Here is a 16,580-nt window from a genome sequence, read left to right as displayed (position 1 = left end):
TTAATGTAAAATAGGAAAATAGTGGGAAAAAGAACTGAACTTTGTAACATACTAACATTAGTGGAGAAATTAGAAGACAGAGAGCCAACTAGCTACCATCACCTGCAGTGAGCGTTCAGAAAGAATAATGGCTACCCATTTGCAAAAAAAGAGTGGACGGGTCATATGATGGAAGCATATTTAGAAGTCCATTATGCCAAACACGACAAAAAGCCTCAGAAATGCCAAAAGCAACTCTCTGAGTTCATCAAATGTTTCATGGAATTTATTCAAAGATGAATATATCGCCAGTTATTCGACACTGATGGAATCCATATTGATTAGAGGAAAAATTCGAGATAGTTTAACATGAATTTCCCCATTACTTTAGAAAGAATAAAGGTAAGTGCAATGAGGCGAAAATTTGAAGGAAGGGAAGGTATTTGTTTAGCGCCAAAGTAACAAAGGTTATGACGAATCTTATATTTGGGGCTGTAAATTAACTCAGCCAAGTTGTAAAAAAGTTCATAAAAATTCCTCACGTCATTGATGAGATTGAAATCCAAACCTTTTGCACCCGGTGTGGGAAGGACGGTGTTATATTCACAGTGCTACCCACGAGGGCAAAATGAGATATTTGTCCCCCTTCTTACGAACTTCTGGATATGAACAAATTTCCAACCAGAAAGAAAAACACCAGTGGAACAAGATAGCGAAGATAAAGCAATATGGAAAGGAGCAAACTGAGGAGTTCAGCTTTTGAGAACAAGAGGAGAAATACTATCAGGACCTGGAGCTTACTTGACATCAAAATTGTTTAGAATTCTTCTAACATCCTTCTGATGGACGATCACGGGAGACATTGAGTGGAATGTGCAGGGTACGATAGGTGTTTTACCAAGATCGTCGCCCTCGTGGGTAGCACAGTTGGTAGAATCGCCGTCCTCCCCATACCGGGTGGAAAAGGCCAGAGTTCGAATCTCGTCGATGACAGGAAGAATTTTTATGGGTATTTTTCACAACGTGACTGAGTTACCGTTTTTTCTCTCGGAAACTCGAAGTTTTCGTCCAGAAAACAGAAAATCAAACTCAGAACACCGGCTTTGTAAATCGGCTTTGTCTTTAGCTTACGGTGATTGGAATCATCAGATTAAAACAGAGGTAGGGATAAAATAAAAATGTCACACCCAACAGGAATATTCATTTATCTGTCCAAACGTATTATGTTCATTAACTACGTGTAATCTCTGGTCGATTTGCTTGTTTGTTGGACGAAAAACTCGAATTTCTGGGGAAGGGGAACCTCGTTATAAACACCTGAGACCGACTAACTCAGCCACCACAGAGTGAAAAAAGCCCATAAAAGTTTCTCTAGTCATTGACGGGATTCGAACCCGGGCCCTTTTCACCCGGTATGGGAAGGACGGTGACAATGTCACTGTGCTACTCGCGCACACACACACAGAGGTAGGGATAGATGTAGATGCAGAGAATTTGCGACCGATATCTAAGAGACCAGAATACTCAACTATTGTTTGAACAAGAAACAAGTTTTCCACTTTTAGTCTGGTCAAAATCGAGTTTGGACTGATTAATAGATATTGGCTGCAAATTCTCTGACGATTGATGGATCAATCGCCAGAGAATTTGGGATTGATGAATTTGCGAATCGTATAGGCAGAAAATAAAGTTGCAGATTTAGATACAAGTCAATTGCAATATGCAACATTCTTATCTTGAACAGCCTTAGTACAGTTATTGGAAAACCGAGGTTTAGATAAAGAATAAGACTTTAGGGTAGAATAAAAAAATAGAGAATTTCATCCCAACATAAATACTTTCATGACACGATCTGCGCACTGAGATCAGAAGATTTAAAACAGTAATCCAACCAAGGAAAGAATAGAAATATCGCAGATGCCATTTCATATTCTTGTAATGCCAAAAAACACAAGGGTAAGAATGGCCATGAAGTGAAGCTCCATTGGAGAAGAGATCATCACGAAATTGTGATCCGAGTGCTCAGAGGACCACTAACATTGACCGTGTACTTTGAAGGATTGTATGTGAGGAAAAAAAATCAAGACTGTTGGGCGTGTGATTAATATCGTTGTATTCTGGTAGGTAAATAAACAAGGTAAGTAAATTAGCAATTGCTAATTGCATTAGCAATTGCAAAAGCCTCAGCATCTCGATCGGTTGGGTCCATGTAAATAGAAAACAGAAGCCAACTGGAGTTGCAAACATTAAAATCAGCAAAGAAAATTCTTCACTGTCCGGAAAGTTATACAGGAGAAAGTCGAGTTTCAAAGAAAAGAAGTCAAACAATTCAGTGATACGTGGAGAATGATAGACGCAACAGATGGATTTCACAGAATAGGGCAGAGAGATTTTAAGCCAGAGGAGATTCCTTACTGGGAAGTCTCTGACAAGGAATGTCAGAGAGAACATATGTACAAGTATCGCCTTTGAAGCGAAAGGAATAATAAAGCAAATACAGTAATTAGAGAAAATGATATGAGTAATGAGTGAAAACATCGATATTGATTCTGTAGGAAAAAGTAAGCTAACTGACCACATATATTTATGAAATGAATGAGGAGGTTTAGATCTTTTAACAGAAAAATTAGTTCTACACTGCTCGACAAAATTTACAGAAAAAATGTTTTTCATAAATATTTTATTCTGAACAGTGTCGCAGAAGGCGAAAAGTTCATATAATAGGCATCCTGGCATGCAAATTGCAAATTTCGATCTACCGCCTTACAAAGCCGCACATTATGCAAATTATTCATGCCTATAAAAACACAGATTGCGACCACATCACTTAATTCCCGTTTTTTAGCTTGCTTAGTGGGATAGTCACACCTCCATTACTCAAAATGGCAGGTCCTCGTTTAGATGGCGGGCCGTTGGACGACTTGACTTCTATCAAAAGCATAAAGAGGGGTCTCTTTATGCTTTTGCTTATGCTGGAGGCAGCGTTTTGGAACTGTGCCCTTGAAAAATATGGAATAATAGATCTTGAAAAATATGGAATAATAAGACACCACTCCATATAGATGCTGGGCATTGCGATAATCAGTAAAATACTTGTATTAACGGTCCCATATAAGATTTTTCTTCTTTTATTTTCCCCCCCTTCTTGTCTCGAGATTCTTTTGGCGAGGGCTGTGTTCGCATCTCACCAGAGATCGAAGGCATTCTTAGATGCTTCTTCAATAGCAGTTGTAGTTAGCTAGCCGATCTCAAGCGGATGAAGTCAGGGCCGTGCAAATGAGGGTTCACTGGCTGCCCCGCATCAGGGCCCCCGATCAAGTGGAGTCCCAACCGAGGGAGCCATCAAAGTCTCAACATAAATAAACGAGGTCTCTTAACCCCTTTTGCATCCGGGCCCCCAAAGTACCTTTGCACGAGCTGTATGAAGTAGTTCCGCATACACGCTTCTTGTAAATTAGGCGCCACGTTACAAGCGCAACATATAAATCAGCCCATAAACAGGCGCACGTGTACAGACACAATAGGCGATAAACACAATACGCGATAGAGGTCAATGTGAACTGGCACACTATGACCAAAGTAACAGATACGCCAAGGTCCCTTCTCCTCAACAGCCCCTATTCATGAGATAATGAAGAGCGCCTGTATTTTTGGCAATAAAATGAATTTGCTGTTTATTTAATATAACAGCGATGCAATTGAAGGAAAGTCAACAACAGAGCTACAAATACATAATACATAATACAATAATGAATTCACAGGATTAGTGGAGTACCCAATATTTTTTGGATAATAAAATATGAAATTTTAATCCCCATAATCTGAATTTATTAAACATATCACCATTCGAGGAGGAAACTCTCAATCATGATTATACAAGCGATGACAAACAAACAAAAACTAGAACTATAAATTCCGATACTAAAATTCCCCCAAATACATAAAATTAAGCTATTGACAATAAACAGGGAAGGGAATAGCATTGAGAACGAATTCGCTATTTGAATTAACAATAAAATTACCTCTTCGTAGTTTAATCTAATGGTGTACAATCTAGAGTAGAAACCCATTCAAGGCAATGCAGAAAGGGGTCGATACAAACACACGTGCCCCGCTACACAAGAAGAACCAAAAACGTTTTTTAAATGGTTATAGAAAAGCTATAAGGAAAAAAAAATAAAGTAGGTGCCAAAACAAACGATTCATCCTGGTCTGAGGATAACGCCGCAAAGTCCTGTAATAATCCTGACTATTTTCGAGGAACCCATAGAGAAAGGTTAGCTTGTTTGAATTTATGTTAGTCTATTCTAATAGTTAGCGATCTGCGGATTTTAATATATTTATTTTAAATGTTATTATTAAACAATAATTTCACCCGGCTTCTTGTTTACTTGTCTTCTTCTTATACATCTATAGAAATTTCATTTTCGTTTAAAATATTTACACCAAAAAATAAAAATTTCCGCCCTGAAGTGTGAACGCAAGTTTAACTACTCAGATTCATTTTGTTTTACACGACAATTTTATAAATAAACATGTATGTAGGTGATTTGCTGAACATTCGGTGAAATATGCGAAAAATGCATTAAGTGTAACGATAAAATTAATAGGATTGTTTAATGCCATACAAAATAATACTTAATATACCAAATACACATGCTTGTTGATAAAATTCTAAGAGAGCTGCATTTACCTGAATGTTTCGAACTGTGGTTTACCAAATAAACCACCGGGTTCGCGGCAGCCCGGAAGAAAATCTACGAAAGTCAAATCGCCGCCCAAAGTGTTCGGTGTTTCCGTTGCTTCATAATACGAAGGTGGAACAAAACCAGAACCTGAAGTCCACGTAGATGTCATTATTATTAAGACCTATTTCAAAAATAAATCATATATGAAAGCACTATTTAAATAAAATCGCGAAGCACAGTAAACTATAAACTTAAACAGCACACATCAACGCAAAACCAATTTTATCTGTCACTACCATAAGACTGATTCTCTCCTGACAACTGTTATCGTCTGCTACAAGCGCCAGTGACGAAATCACTCGATGTCCAATAGTAGACTTACATAGTGCAGTATCTTTCGCGCTTGGCACCTCAATGAATGGAGTTATTAAAGCAGGTAAGAATAAAAGAATTTTATTATTATTTTTAGAGCTATTTTGCACTATATAAACAAAATGACGTTTAGGGATTTTTCCCTTTTTCTAACAAAAGAACCTAAAGGTTATTTTGAGTAACTGATACTGTTCTAACAACTTTTAACAACTACTGATAACCAGATCATACTCTTTATCTGGTTGATCATTCGTGTATTAAGAATTTTCAGATAAAGGAACCACTAGGTGGCAATGATCACAGTGTACTGACGTGGGATTTACTTAACGATTTAATTACCATCAGGAGTAAAGGAAAGGATTTTTGCTTCAGAAAAGGTGAGTACAGTGGTCTCAGACAGTTTTTAAATTCTGTGCAGTAGGATCAACTGGCGATGTTACCAACAGTAAATTCTAAGTGGGAAGCATTCAAGGAATTAATCGTGGATGCTACTAAAAGTTTCATACCTATTAAGAAATATTGTTCAAGGTTTAGGCCTAAATGGTTATCAAATGAACTAATGAAACCCGTAACAGAGAAAAAAAATGCATGGGATGCATATAAATTATCAAGCGACTCAAAAGCCTATGGCAGATATAAGCTAGTCTGTAATCAGGTCACAAAGGAGGTTAGGCAAGCGAAGGCAGATTACAAAAAATCTTTGGCAAAGGATGCTAAGAGAAAACAGCAAGGATTTCTTTACTCTAAAAGGAAGGGGATGAATCTGATTGGTCCACTTCACATCGATGGTTCGACTGTTGATGATCTTGCTCAGATAGCAAACACTCTGAATGAGTATTTTGCATCTACATTCACACATGAGGAGTTATTAAGGTTTGAAAATGGCAGAAGGTTATCAAATTGTAGCAGGATACTTAATGAATTTGTAATAACTGAGAGCAAAGTGGAGGAGAAATTGTTGAAGTTAAGCATAAGAAAGGCACTTGGGGTGGATGGGATCTATCAAGTTATATTAAAGGAGGCGGCAAAGCAACTAAGCAAACCCTTAGCCATAATTATGAGAGCATCCTTGGACTCAGGGGAGGTTCCCACGGACTGGAGATGTGCAAATGTATCCCCAATTCACAAAGGGGGATCGAAGAGTGACACGAGTAATTACAGACCAGTTAGTTTAACTTCTGTTCCGGGTAAAATAATGGAGTCACCGGTTAAAGATGCATTGCAGGATCATCTAGACGAGACTGCAGCAATAATTCAGACACAGCATGGGTTTGTTAAGGGAAAGTCTTGTCTGACAAATTTGATAGGATATTATGATGTGGTTACAAAGGAACTGGATGCAAAAAATAATTTTGATATCACATATTTGGATTTCAGGAAAGCTTTTGACACTGTTGCGCATGGAAGACTATTGTACAAATTGGAGCAGAATGGCATTAAGGGTAAGTTGCTACTATGGATAAAAGGATGGTTAAGTGGGAGAAGACAGAGGGTGGTAATCAATGGGTGCTGTTCTTCGTGGACTAATGTTATTAGTGGAGTCCCACAGGGTTCGGTGTTAGGTCCACTGTTGTTTTGTATATTTATCAATGATATTGATGAAGGTATATTAGGCTTAGTGTCGAAGTTTTCAGATGATACAAAGGTTGGCAGGGTTTTTAATGACAGTAATGGCAGTGTGCTACTGCAACAGGATCTAGATAATTTGGGCAGATGGGCTAAGAAGTGGCAACTGAAGTTTAACCTTGACAAATGCAAAGTACTGCATATGGGTAGAAGTAACCCCAGAGAAACGTACCAACTGTGTGGTACTACACTTAAGGTGGTAGAAAATGAAAAAGACGTGGGAGTAATTGTGCAGTCAGATATGAAGTTTTCTGAGCAATGCAGACAGGCTGTCAGGGCAGGTCATGAGGTTTTGTCAATGATATATTGGAATTTTGCTAGCAGGGAAAAGGAGGTGATTGTCCCTCTGTATAAGGCAATGGTCAGGCCATGCCTTGAGTACTGCGTACAGGTCTGGAAGCCTCATTTTAGGAAGGATGTAGATTTGCTTGAGCGTGCACAGAGAAGGGCAACAAGATTGGTGAGGGGAATGAAGGGATCCTCTTATCAAGAGAGGCTTAAGTTCTCCAAATTGCAGCAGCTGGAGACTGAGCAACTGCGCGGTTATCTGATTGAGGTGTATAAGGCCCTGAATGGGTTGAGCACGCTGAATTCTGATGGGATTCTTCCACTTGTTCCGATTACGAACCTATGGGGGCATAAATTCAAATTGAGGAAAGACCGATATAGAATAAATGTGCGGAAATTTGGCTTTACCCAGCGAGTGGTTAATTGCTGGGACAAACTTCCATCTGTCGTTGTGGAAGTTGATAGCTTAAATAAATTCAAGGAGGAAGTGGACAAACATTTAGAGGGAATGGTTGTGTGATTTTTTTTTTATTTTTTTTTTGGCTGAGGCTGCATAAGCTCATACACTTGCTTTCTTGCATCACATACCACTACTACTACTACTTTCTTCCATTGAACTAAAATTAAATCTCGATGGCAGATAGTTTTCCATTAAAATTTCTCAGCTTGGAATAATAAACTTAAAAATATATATATATTAATAAATGATTACTGTATTTCTTTAATATAAAGCAATAATTATTACTTACTGTAATCATTAATTACTGCTATAGTTCTGGATGTCTCACTAAGACATTTTTAAAAAATATATAATGCTGAGAATACATAAATAAACTTTGGCGAGGTTTCGTGTTCGACAGGACTGCCGTTGGCAGTCACGCAACCTCGCCAAAGTTTATTTCAAAAAAAGTCAGTAAGAAAGACAGGTTGTAGTTCTTTATTTATTTAATTCATTCAGTGAAATTTAAATAAAAATAAACAGGCAAACAGGAATACACATCTCTTTAGATGTGTATTCATATACACCAAAATTACCTGAGTAATGTAATCGTATTGAATTGAAATTATCGTATTCTTAAATTACACCAACAAAATTGTAGAGGTGCTTGTACCTACCAAAGCAAGAAAATATAAAAAATAAATTTAAAAAATCGTATAAATATGCGTCCGATTCTAAACAGTTACAGAGTTATGGCTATATTAAAAATGGCTATGGGATTTTGAATACAAAAATAGCAAAAACATCAATAAATAAATAAATTAATTAATTAATAATAATAACGGATAAGACAATCCGCACAACAAACCGGACATAACCCTTGTGGACAAAAAGGAAAAGGCTAATCTGATTGACATAGCGGTACCCAACACTGGCAACCGCCAGAAAACCCATGAAGAAAAAATCAGGAAGTACACAAACCTAAGGCAGGAGATCGAAGAGATGCGGCACACGCAACAAGTAACGACCATCCCGATCATCGTGTCAACCACTGATAGGGTGCCAAAGACCCTAGATAACAGCCTAGCAGCAATAGGTCTCCCAAGAACTCCAGAAAGTCGCAATCCTGAACACCTGTAAGATAGTCAGAGAGTTCCTCGACCAACAATAACACCAGACATAACAACAACCCTGTGCACATGGTAGCAATACCCCTCACGTGGTGGCACCCCCAATCAGAGAGAAATAATAATAATAACTAGGGGACTCCGCCCCTGCTCACTACGCTCGCCCACCCCCGTGGATGTATGACGGAGTAAGTCAAATCTTTTCCACGTAAAAATACACCTGTCGAAACGCACTGATCGATATCTAATCAGAAAATGACCTATGTAATGATTTACCTATGCATTTGTAGTGAGGTAATTGTCCTCCCACTTGTACAACGTGACCCGCCTCCCTCTTCTCCCATTGGCTATCCCATCCTCACCATGTAGCATTATCAAGGTCGAATAAATATCACTATCTAATTATTTACCTGCTTTTACATAGGTCGCTTAGGAAAAGGTCTTTTGCTTCGGGTTCCATAATGCACGAGGAATATTGTTGCATCCAAAGAGCAGGACTAAAATATTTAAATGAAATATTTACAAACCATACAAATATTTAAAATATTTACAAAATACTAAACTATTTACAAATACTGTATACAATAATCATTAATATACAAAAAACGTTACAATGGAACATCAAATGTTAGACAGTGAAGAACGTGCACGAGGTTGAACGTTATGGAGGAAGTTGTCAATAATTAATTGCATTTGTAATTGCCTTGCCCTCTTCTCCCATTGGCTCAAATAAATATCACTAGGAGGAAAACCTTTTTAATGTATAGAGAGATAATAATAATAATAATAATAATAATAATAATAATAATAATAATAATAATAATAATTAAAAAAATATGAAGTTCTCATATTTACTAGTTACCATAAAATTATATAAAGTTATTTATTTACATGCAAGACTTTAATATATTCACTGGTCTATGTACGCTCAGTGGCAAATTACATCGCTCTACATGGTTTCGACGTTTGTGTACTGATAGCTGCGTTTCTAAATCTGTATTATGCTTATTTTGAAGTGAAACTCGGAAACTAAGATAAACAATAGACTCCACATAAAAGTTTGCCAAACCTGCATTGAGATTGTGGAAAAATTGTAAAAAGAAGGGTATGCCATTTGCAATTCCTATGATTTGGTGGGCGCCTACAAATCACTGTGATGACTATTATTTTTGATTAGTTAATGTAGAGGGATACAATACAAAGGATAAGAAAGTCATTGTGTATCCTAATGTTCCATCTGCCATTAGACCAGTCCCACATAGAGATAACCTGCCAATTCCATGTCCTCCATTTATTTGGAGAATGTAACAGCAGATAGTGCTGAAAATGAAGCTTCTGTAGATGAAACTAAAGTCTACACGGTTGGAGACATTGCGTCCAGCCCGCAATTGTGTTCACAGCATGAACTCAGTGATCTGGTAAGAGATTTAAATTTTACAAAGGAATCTGCAGAACTCGGTTCTAGACTTAAGTCAAAAAATCTTCTAGCACATGGGACGTTTTTCGCATGGTACTGACAGAGAACGAGAACTAGTCCCCTACTTTCTGAGGACGATTCTATGGTTTTTTACAGTAATATAAATGACTTAATGAACTATTTAGGAATTAGTCAAAGAAGAGGAATTAGTAAAATTATTAGTCAAAGAAGAGGAATTAGTCAAATTGTTAGTCAAAGTAGAGGAATTAGTCAAATTATTAGTCAAAGAAGAAGAATTAGTCAAATTATTAGTCAAAGAAGAAGAATTAGTCAAATTATTAGTCAAAGAAGAGCAATTAGTCAAATTATTAGTCAAAGAAGAGTCAGCAAAAAGGTGTGTTGCTCCAAAATGGAAATAAATATGAGTCAATTCCAGTATTTCACTCTGTGCATTTAAAAGAAACATACTAGGACTTGAAGAAGTTGTTGACAAATTAAATAAGAAGGACATGGTTGGTTGGTCTGTGCTGACGTTAAAGTGGTAGGCATGTTACTTGGATAGCAATTTGGCTACATAGAAATGCCTTGCTTTTAGTGTGAATGGGACAGACTGGCAAGGAGTAAGCACTGGAATGTCAAGGTCTGGCCAAAGGGCGACAGTTCGCTGCGTGGATCAAAGAACTACACGAGGTTCATAAACCACGTGTAGACCCCAAAACAGTCCTACTTTCGCCCTTGCACATCAAACTGGGTTTGATGAAACAATTTGTGAAAGCTTTACCTCGGGAAGGTCTCTGCTTCAACTGCCTTTTTTACGAAATTTCCATCGATCACCCAAGAGAAGCTAAACCAAAGTATTTTTGTTGGACCTCAAATTTGCAAGCTGATGAGGGACGGAAATTTTGAGGAAACTATGAATAAAAAAGAAAAACAACATGGACTGCAAAATGAGTGTCAAGATACATTTTTGTTGTTGTTGTTGCTTTTGGAGTTTCTTTACAATTATGGCAAAATATTTCTAAGTTTGTGGAATTAATTGCTTTCTGGTTGTAACAATTTTGATATAATGATATAGCTCTGATTTGCTTTAGAGAGAGAGAGAGAGAGAGAGAGAGAGAGAGAGAGAGAACTTTCGTGGTCAGATGCGTTTAATACACATAAATACTGTAGGAAACGTTCGTATTTTTACATTATAACTTCAGTTTTCTTATGCAAGCAAAGTTTCTAAACATCTATTACAACATTACAACAGCAGAAAACTAACTTGGAAACTCCATATATTTGCATAAATTGATGGTATTTATTCTCGATCAATAAAAAATAACAACGATTTCAATTACATTAATGCATTCTCTCTGTTAAAAATAGTCTTGGGAGAAAAGCATTATCCTGAATGAGTACTTTTCTCCGACTATTTACGATAATGATGATAACGTTGTCGTAAAATGGCATGGTCGTTTTAATGCTCTTTTGAAACCTTGAACTAGCTTGACAAAGAAACCTTCTGCTAAAAGTATCACTCGCTCTCGCTCTTTCCTTTCCTCTCTCTCTCTCTCTCTCTCTCTCTCTCTCTCTCTTTCTCTCTCTGACTGACACACAAGCACACATTTACACACACACACACACATACGGAAACTTTAGTGTTGAATATACTTTTGTTTAAAAATGAATACACAAACATAACCATGAATTTAAAGTGTAGTTATCGCCAGTTGTTGATATTGTCGATGTTGAAGGCTAATATATTGAAAGTTTAGGCACAAGGGCTGCAGGGGCCATATTGTGCCTTTTAAGTTATTAATATAAATTAATATTAATTCATCTTAAGTGAGGGCCTTCGCTTCTGGCAGTGTTATATGAGAGTGTCCAATGCATGCTCTTGCAAGAACCACTTCTTCCTTTCTGACTTTCCTGGTACTGAAAGTCCAGAAGTATGGCCTGGTCTTAATTTACATAATTTTATTGTTGCTATTTTCTTGCCATTGTGAGAAATAGGCTTTTTGTGTAATATTTTTATAGTCTTGAAGATGGCTTTTCATATCAAACACATTCGAATTTATTGATTGTTTTGCTGACTGATCTGTGTTTTCATTTACAAGTGTTTCAGAATCCAGCAGAATACCACAGTATATTGTTTGTCTTATAGCTGGATCAGTCTAGATCTGATTTGTGGTAATTATATATTTCATCTACACTGAGTTGATAGAGCTTAAAGAATGGGTATAGATGATACGCTGTGTGCTGGTTTGAGAATCTACGTGCTTAAGCTAAGTGCTACGTAGATGGCAAAAAAATCTGCAAAGAAATTGCTAAACTCTGTTGGTAGAGAAGCAGAAACGGTGAATGCAGGTAAAATTGCCGCAGCACCTACTGTTTTATCTGATTTCTTGCCATCAGTGTATATTTGATTGTTTTGAGTATAACTTTAGGTGTGGAGAGTATGAAGGTGTCTTATATTTAAACTTGCCAAAGAATGTCTATCTCACTGACTGAAACAACTACAGCATTTAACAATAATAGTGTAGCCCATGGAAGGATCCACATCTTTTTAAATTTTCGATCTGTAAATTCCTACCTGAAAAAAAAAGTTTATTTCTATATTGCTCAGTTCATTGATGCTGGAAGAGTTATTGGCCAAATAGGATGAGTTAGCGGACTCCAAACTTTGGATGCAAGTTTACTAATAAAATTTTCATTCTGAGATGTAATGGTAACTCGTAAGCGTCTACATATTAAGGTTTGAGCTGGGAAAGTTCTAAAGGCTTCTAACGCCATTCTGAGAGTATTGTGCTGGATAGGTTCAAGCCGTGTTATTGCACTCTTCCTGGAAGAGTCATAGACTGGAGAGCCATAGTTCAGACGCGATCTGATTAAAGCTCGATGGAGATTAAGAGTTGCTGTGGGCAGTTTAAAGCCTTATAAAACAATATTTTATCTAATGTTTAATACCTGGACAATATATTGTCCAATATTAAATATTGAGATTTTCCAGTATAAACTTCAATATTTATATAGTATTTGAAGTTTTGAAGTATAAAATTATAATGTAATATAATGTATACTCTAGCCTAAAATATTGTGCTGAAGTTTCCGGAGGGGGGGGGGGTGATTCATGTAGCTCTGCTCGATACTTACTAAATTGGCAGCAGTGTAAAAAAAGAAAAAGAAAAGAAAACGATAAAATTTGTTGTAGTAGTAGGATTTTAGGCGCATCAGCAACTTAACTTATTGAGGCCATGTTGCGCGTATATAATATATGTCTGTAAATTGCATGTGTTCTGTGATCGCTTTACTGTTTGCTGGACGAAAACCCGATTAGAAGAAAATCTTTATTGTACAGTAAAGATACAGATACAATTACCCGGAGAAAAAACCATGTTACCGTCGCCTGAGACCAACAAACTCAGCCACGTTATGAAAAGACCCTTAAAAATAACAACAATTACTGTAGTTCCTTCAGCGGTGAGCTATAAATCTTTTATTGCATACAACTAGATACATCAAGCAATAAATAGCCATCGCAACCTAGGCTAGGCTTTGGTGCCACGAACAGATTTAGTACGATGAGTAACCATATTATCATCCCGAAATGGCCTTTTCCTTCGAAGTAAAAAAAAAGAACCCTACAATGGTTCACATTGTAGGGTTCTTTTTTTACATTGCCATGAGGTCTTCTGCGACAGCATAGTGGTTTCACCACTGGTCACTGATTTTAAAGGATTGGGTTCGAATAGCGACAGAGATTGTAGGGATTCTTAAAGGACTCTTCAGTTGGGCTGTAATTAAGCCGACCATAGGCGAAGTAGGGTTTTTCCCTTCAGTTATTTTGGATTTTTGAGTTCGCGCAACATGAAAATTGTTTTATGAACAAGCATTTCTATGCATAATACAAACAGCGCGTTATAGTCTTATATGCCAATGGGCTATATTAGTGATAAATTTAACATATCAGAAAAAGTATACCATTAAATTTTGCAGATATTTCTTTTGAATGTATTCTCTAGTATGTTACACCAGATCCCCCCCCAAAAATAAAAAATGATTAAATACTGAAATTTTATACAGTATTATAAAAATTGCAGTCTAGATGGCCAGTCTCTTCCAAATTATTTACAATTACATCTTTTATCTCTAACGTCTCATTTACTTCTGCCAAGAATATACAAAAGAAGTTTTTCTCTGGATTTTACTCATCTTACCTTTAAATAGGCCATCGTTCACTAAACAAACTTCACTTGTGTCTGTGGTTCTATGGGGGGACTGGAGCCATGTTTTGTTTCACTGTAACCTCTACCAAGATTAAGAAATTTGAACGATACCTCTTGAAAAAGTGGTCACTGTGGTTCACCTAAACTTTCTTTAATTTTTTTATGTTTTACTTCTTTAGTGGGTGTCGCATTCGCCATTGGGTTAAGCAGTAAGGAGTTTCCTAGCTTGTTTCTGGCAGAAGTTGTTCCATACTTTGAGTAGGAGTTGTGCCGCCGTGCTTCCCTGGGTGAGTGAAGACTTCTGCTTATTTATTTATTAAATTTTCTATTTTATTTTAATTTTTGCTCGTATGCAGGTGGCACCTCGTCAGCATTACTGGCTACAGTTTGCGACAATCTCTTCAATGTTGTATAATAGTGTTTTAATTTCCCAATTATTGTATTGTATATTTTTCCATCTGGAGATCGTGCCAAGTGTTATTTATATAAGACATATTTTAGGATCCTATTCTAGAAGTGCATTTGTTCTGCCAGTTTTCTGCTGTCGAATGAGAAATCATATAGAGTTAAATCACATTTGAGTAATGATTCACAGGTCGATTTGTACAGGGTCGCTTTTAACTTTACCACTAGCACAGACTATTCACTGGAACCGTTTACAGTGGAATATATGAGTAGTTTTCTATTTACCCGATTCATATCGTTTTCCCATTTCGTACTGTAATCCAATATCATATTTCGATATTTTACTGCGTCCGCCTATGAAATTTGTGGATAATCGCACCTGGAGTGCTCTTATATCAGATGCTACTATTCGTCGATACAGTCTACTTGATGGAGAGCGCGTGAAATATGATGACTGAAGAGGATTTTCAGGTTTCGGATTAGCGCATCATGGCCTAAGATGATAATACGCCATAAAAGAACAACAACAATAACATCAGATTTTGAAACGTGATAAAATTAGTTTGCAAATACTTGATTTTTCGAATAGTAACACAGTGTCGTATGAGAGATACTGAAAAATCAATTTAGGCGAGAATTCCGGGCCTAGAGTCTCATCGGGCAGTATTCAATATCTTCGCAAAATTAACCGATTAGAAAGAGTAAGATTTGAATGTTCTATCATTTTATTAGGCGCATTATCATACATGCGTAAAGTGCCTGTTGTCTTCATCTTTTGGATCATCATGTAGTCCGTCTGTCTGTCCGTCCGTCAACCTGCAGTAACTAGACTCCCAGTTGATGGATGTTCATGAAATTTATATTTGGCTCTTTTAGAAGAATGTGTCGAGCCAACCCAAATTTCATTAAAATCGGACCAATAGAAATTTGACAATTATTGTTTTTTATTTTTTCGCAAAAATAACATGGGCTATCCATATCTCGTATATATTATAGCTGAAGTACTGGATAGTATGTTTGTTTGCCGTCCTCTGATTGGAATGAATAGTCAATATGGAGAAATGTTCTCTGTTCGTGCATAAAAGTCGAGTTTACGAATACCAAAAAACCAATTTTTTTATATCAATTTACTAAACACATAAATCATGAATCATTACTATTTTCTTATTATATTAATCAGTGTTTTAATTTCACAATTATTGTATCATCTTAAAAAGCATAGTTTTCCACCTGGAGATTGTGCCAAGCAGAAATATTAAATACACGCTGTTATTGATATCCAGGATGAAATAAGTAAACTGCATTACGAAAGCGCTGACGCGTACTACATTAAACATTAAATTTGTAATTTGGGAATCACAAGATCACAAGTGCGCATGCCAAAATCACGAGATATTCATTAGATATCCTTCTGAACCTTCTAAAAAGATTTTAATGGATAATTTCAAGCACGTACAAATGTATCAAAAAATCTGGGTGCCTAAAAAATAACTCATCCTTTGCAAAACATTACAGGCCAATAGCAATCTGCTGCTCACTGCTAAAGGCATTTGAAAAAGCAATCCAGCCCGAAGTAATAAATTAGTGCTTTTCACATCAATCTTATCACCTTCATAATATCATTCAACAAATATCGACATTAACAAATCTTCTCGTCATGCTGTTCAGGGTACAACAGGTATTGCACAGACAAGTGATATTAGACGTGATATTTTACTATATCAAACCTGCCTTTGATAATATCACAATGAACTCCTTGAAGACAATTCTTGAGAAATACTTCAACTCCCCCCCCCCCCCTCCCAAGATGTCGCTCTCCTGATAATCCATAAGATGACGTATTTAATGGTGAAGTGTAAAGGGCAGTTCGGCTTCGCAGTTCTCTACCGACCACAATACAGCAAATGGCAAATATCCTGATGGAAGAATGGCCAAATCTGGAGCTAGACTCCCTCAGACACGTAAAGGAATCTATGCCAATAAAGTATCCACTTTATTGGCCAGTGAGTCTAGATTCTAATGATCAAGAAC

The 16,580-nt window shown here is 36.8% G+C and overlaps 1 protein-coding gene across 1 annotated transcript in view; it reads right to left on the bottom strand.

Annotated features, from left to right (window-relative positions):
• Nucleotides 1-14,150, bottom strand: part of LOC150090150 (uncharacterized) — a 93,221-nt gene extending 79,071 nt beyond the window's left edge. Inside the window, exons 1-2 of the mRNA XM_090390178.1 lie at nt 14,136-14,150; nt 4,673-4,848 (exon numbers count right to left, since the gene is read on the bottom strand). Of these exons, the coding sequence (XP_090246304.1) occupies nt 4,673-4,848; nt 14,136-14,150 (191 nt within the window). The remainder of the gene's footprint in view (nt 1-4,672; nt 4,849-14,135) is intronic.
• Nucleotides 14,151-16,580: the final 2,430 nt, after the last annotated feature.

Source organism: Mastigoproctus giganteus, chromosome 2 (assembly GCF_048544385.1).
Source record: "Mastigoproctus giganteus isolate SK-2022 chromosome 2, ASM4854438v1, whole genome shotgun sequence".
NCBI classification, from domain to species: domain Eukaryota; kingdom Metazoa; phylum Arthropoda; class Arachnida; order Uropygi; family Thelyphonidae; genus Mastigoproctus; species Mastigoproctus giganteus.
The sequence above is the reverse complement of the archived record's forward strand: the minus strand, read 5'-3'. Positions and strand labels throughout refer to the sequence as shown.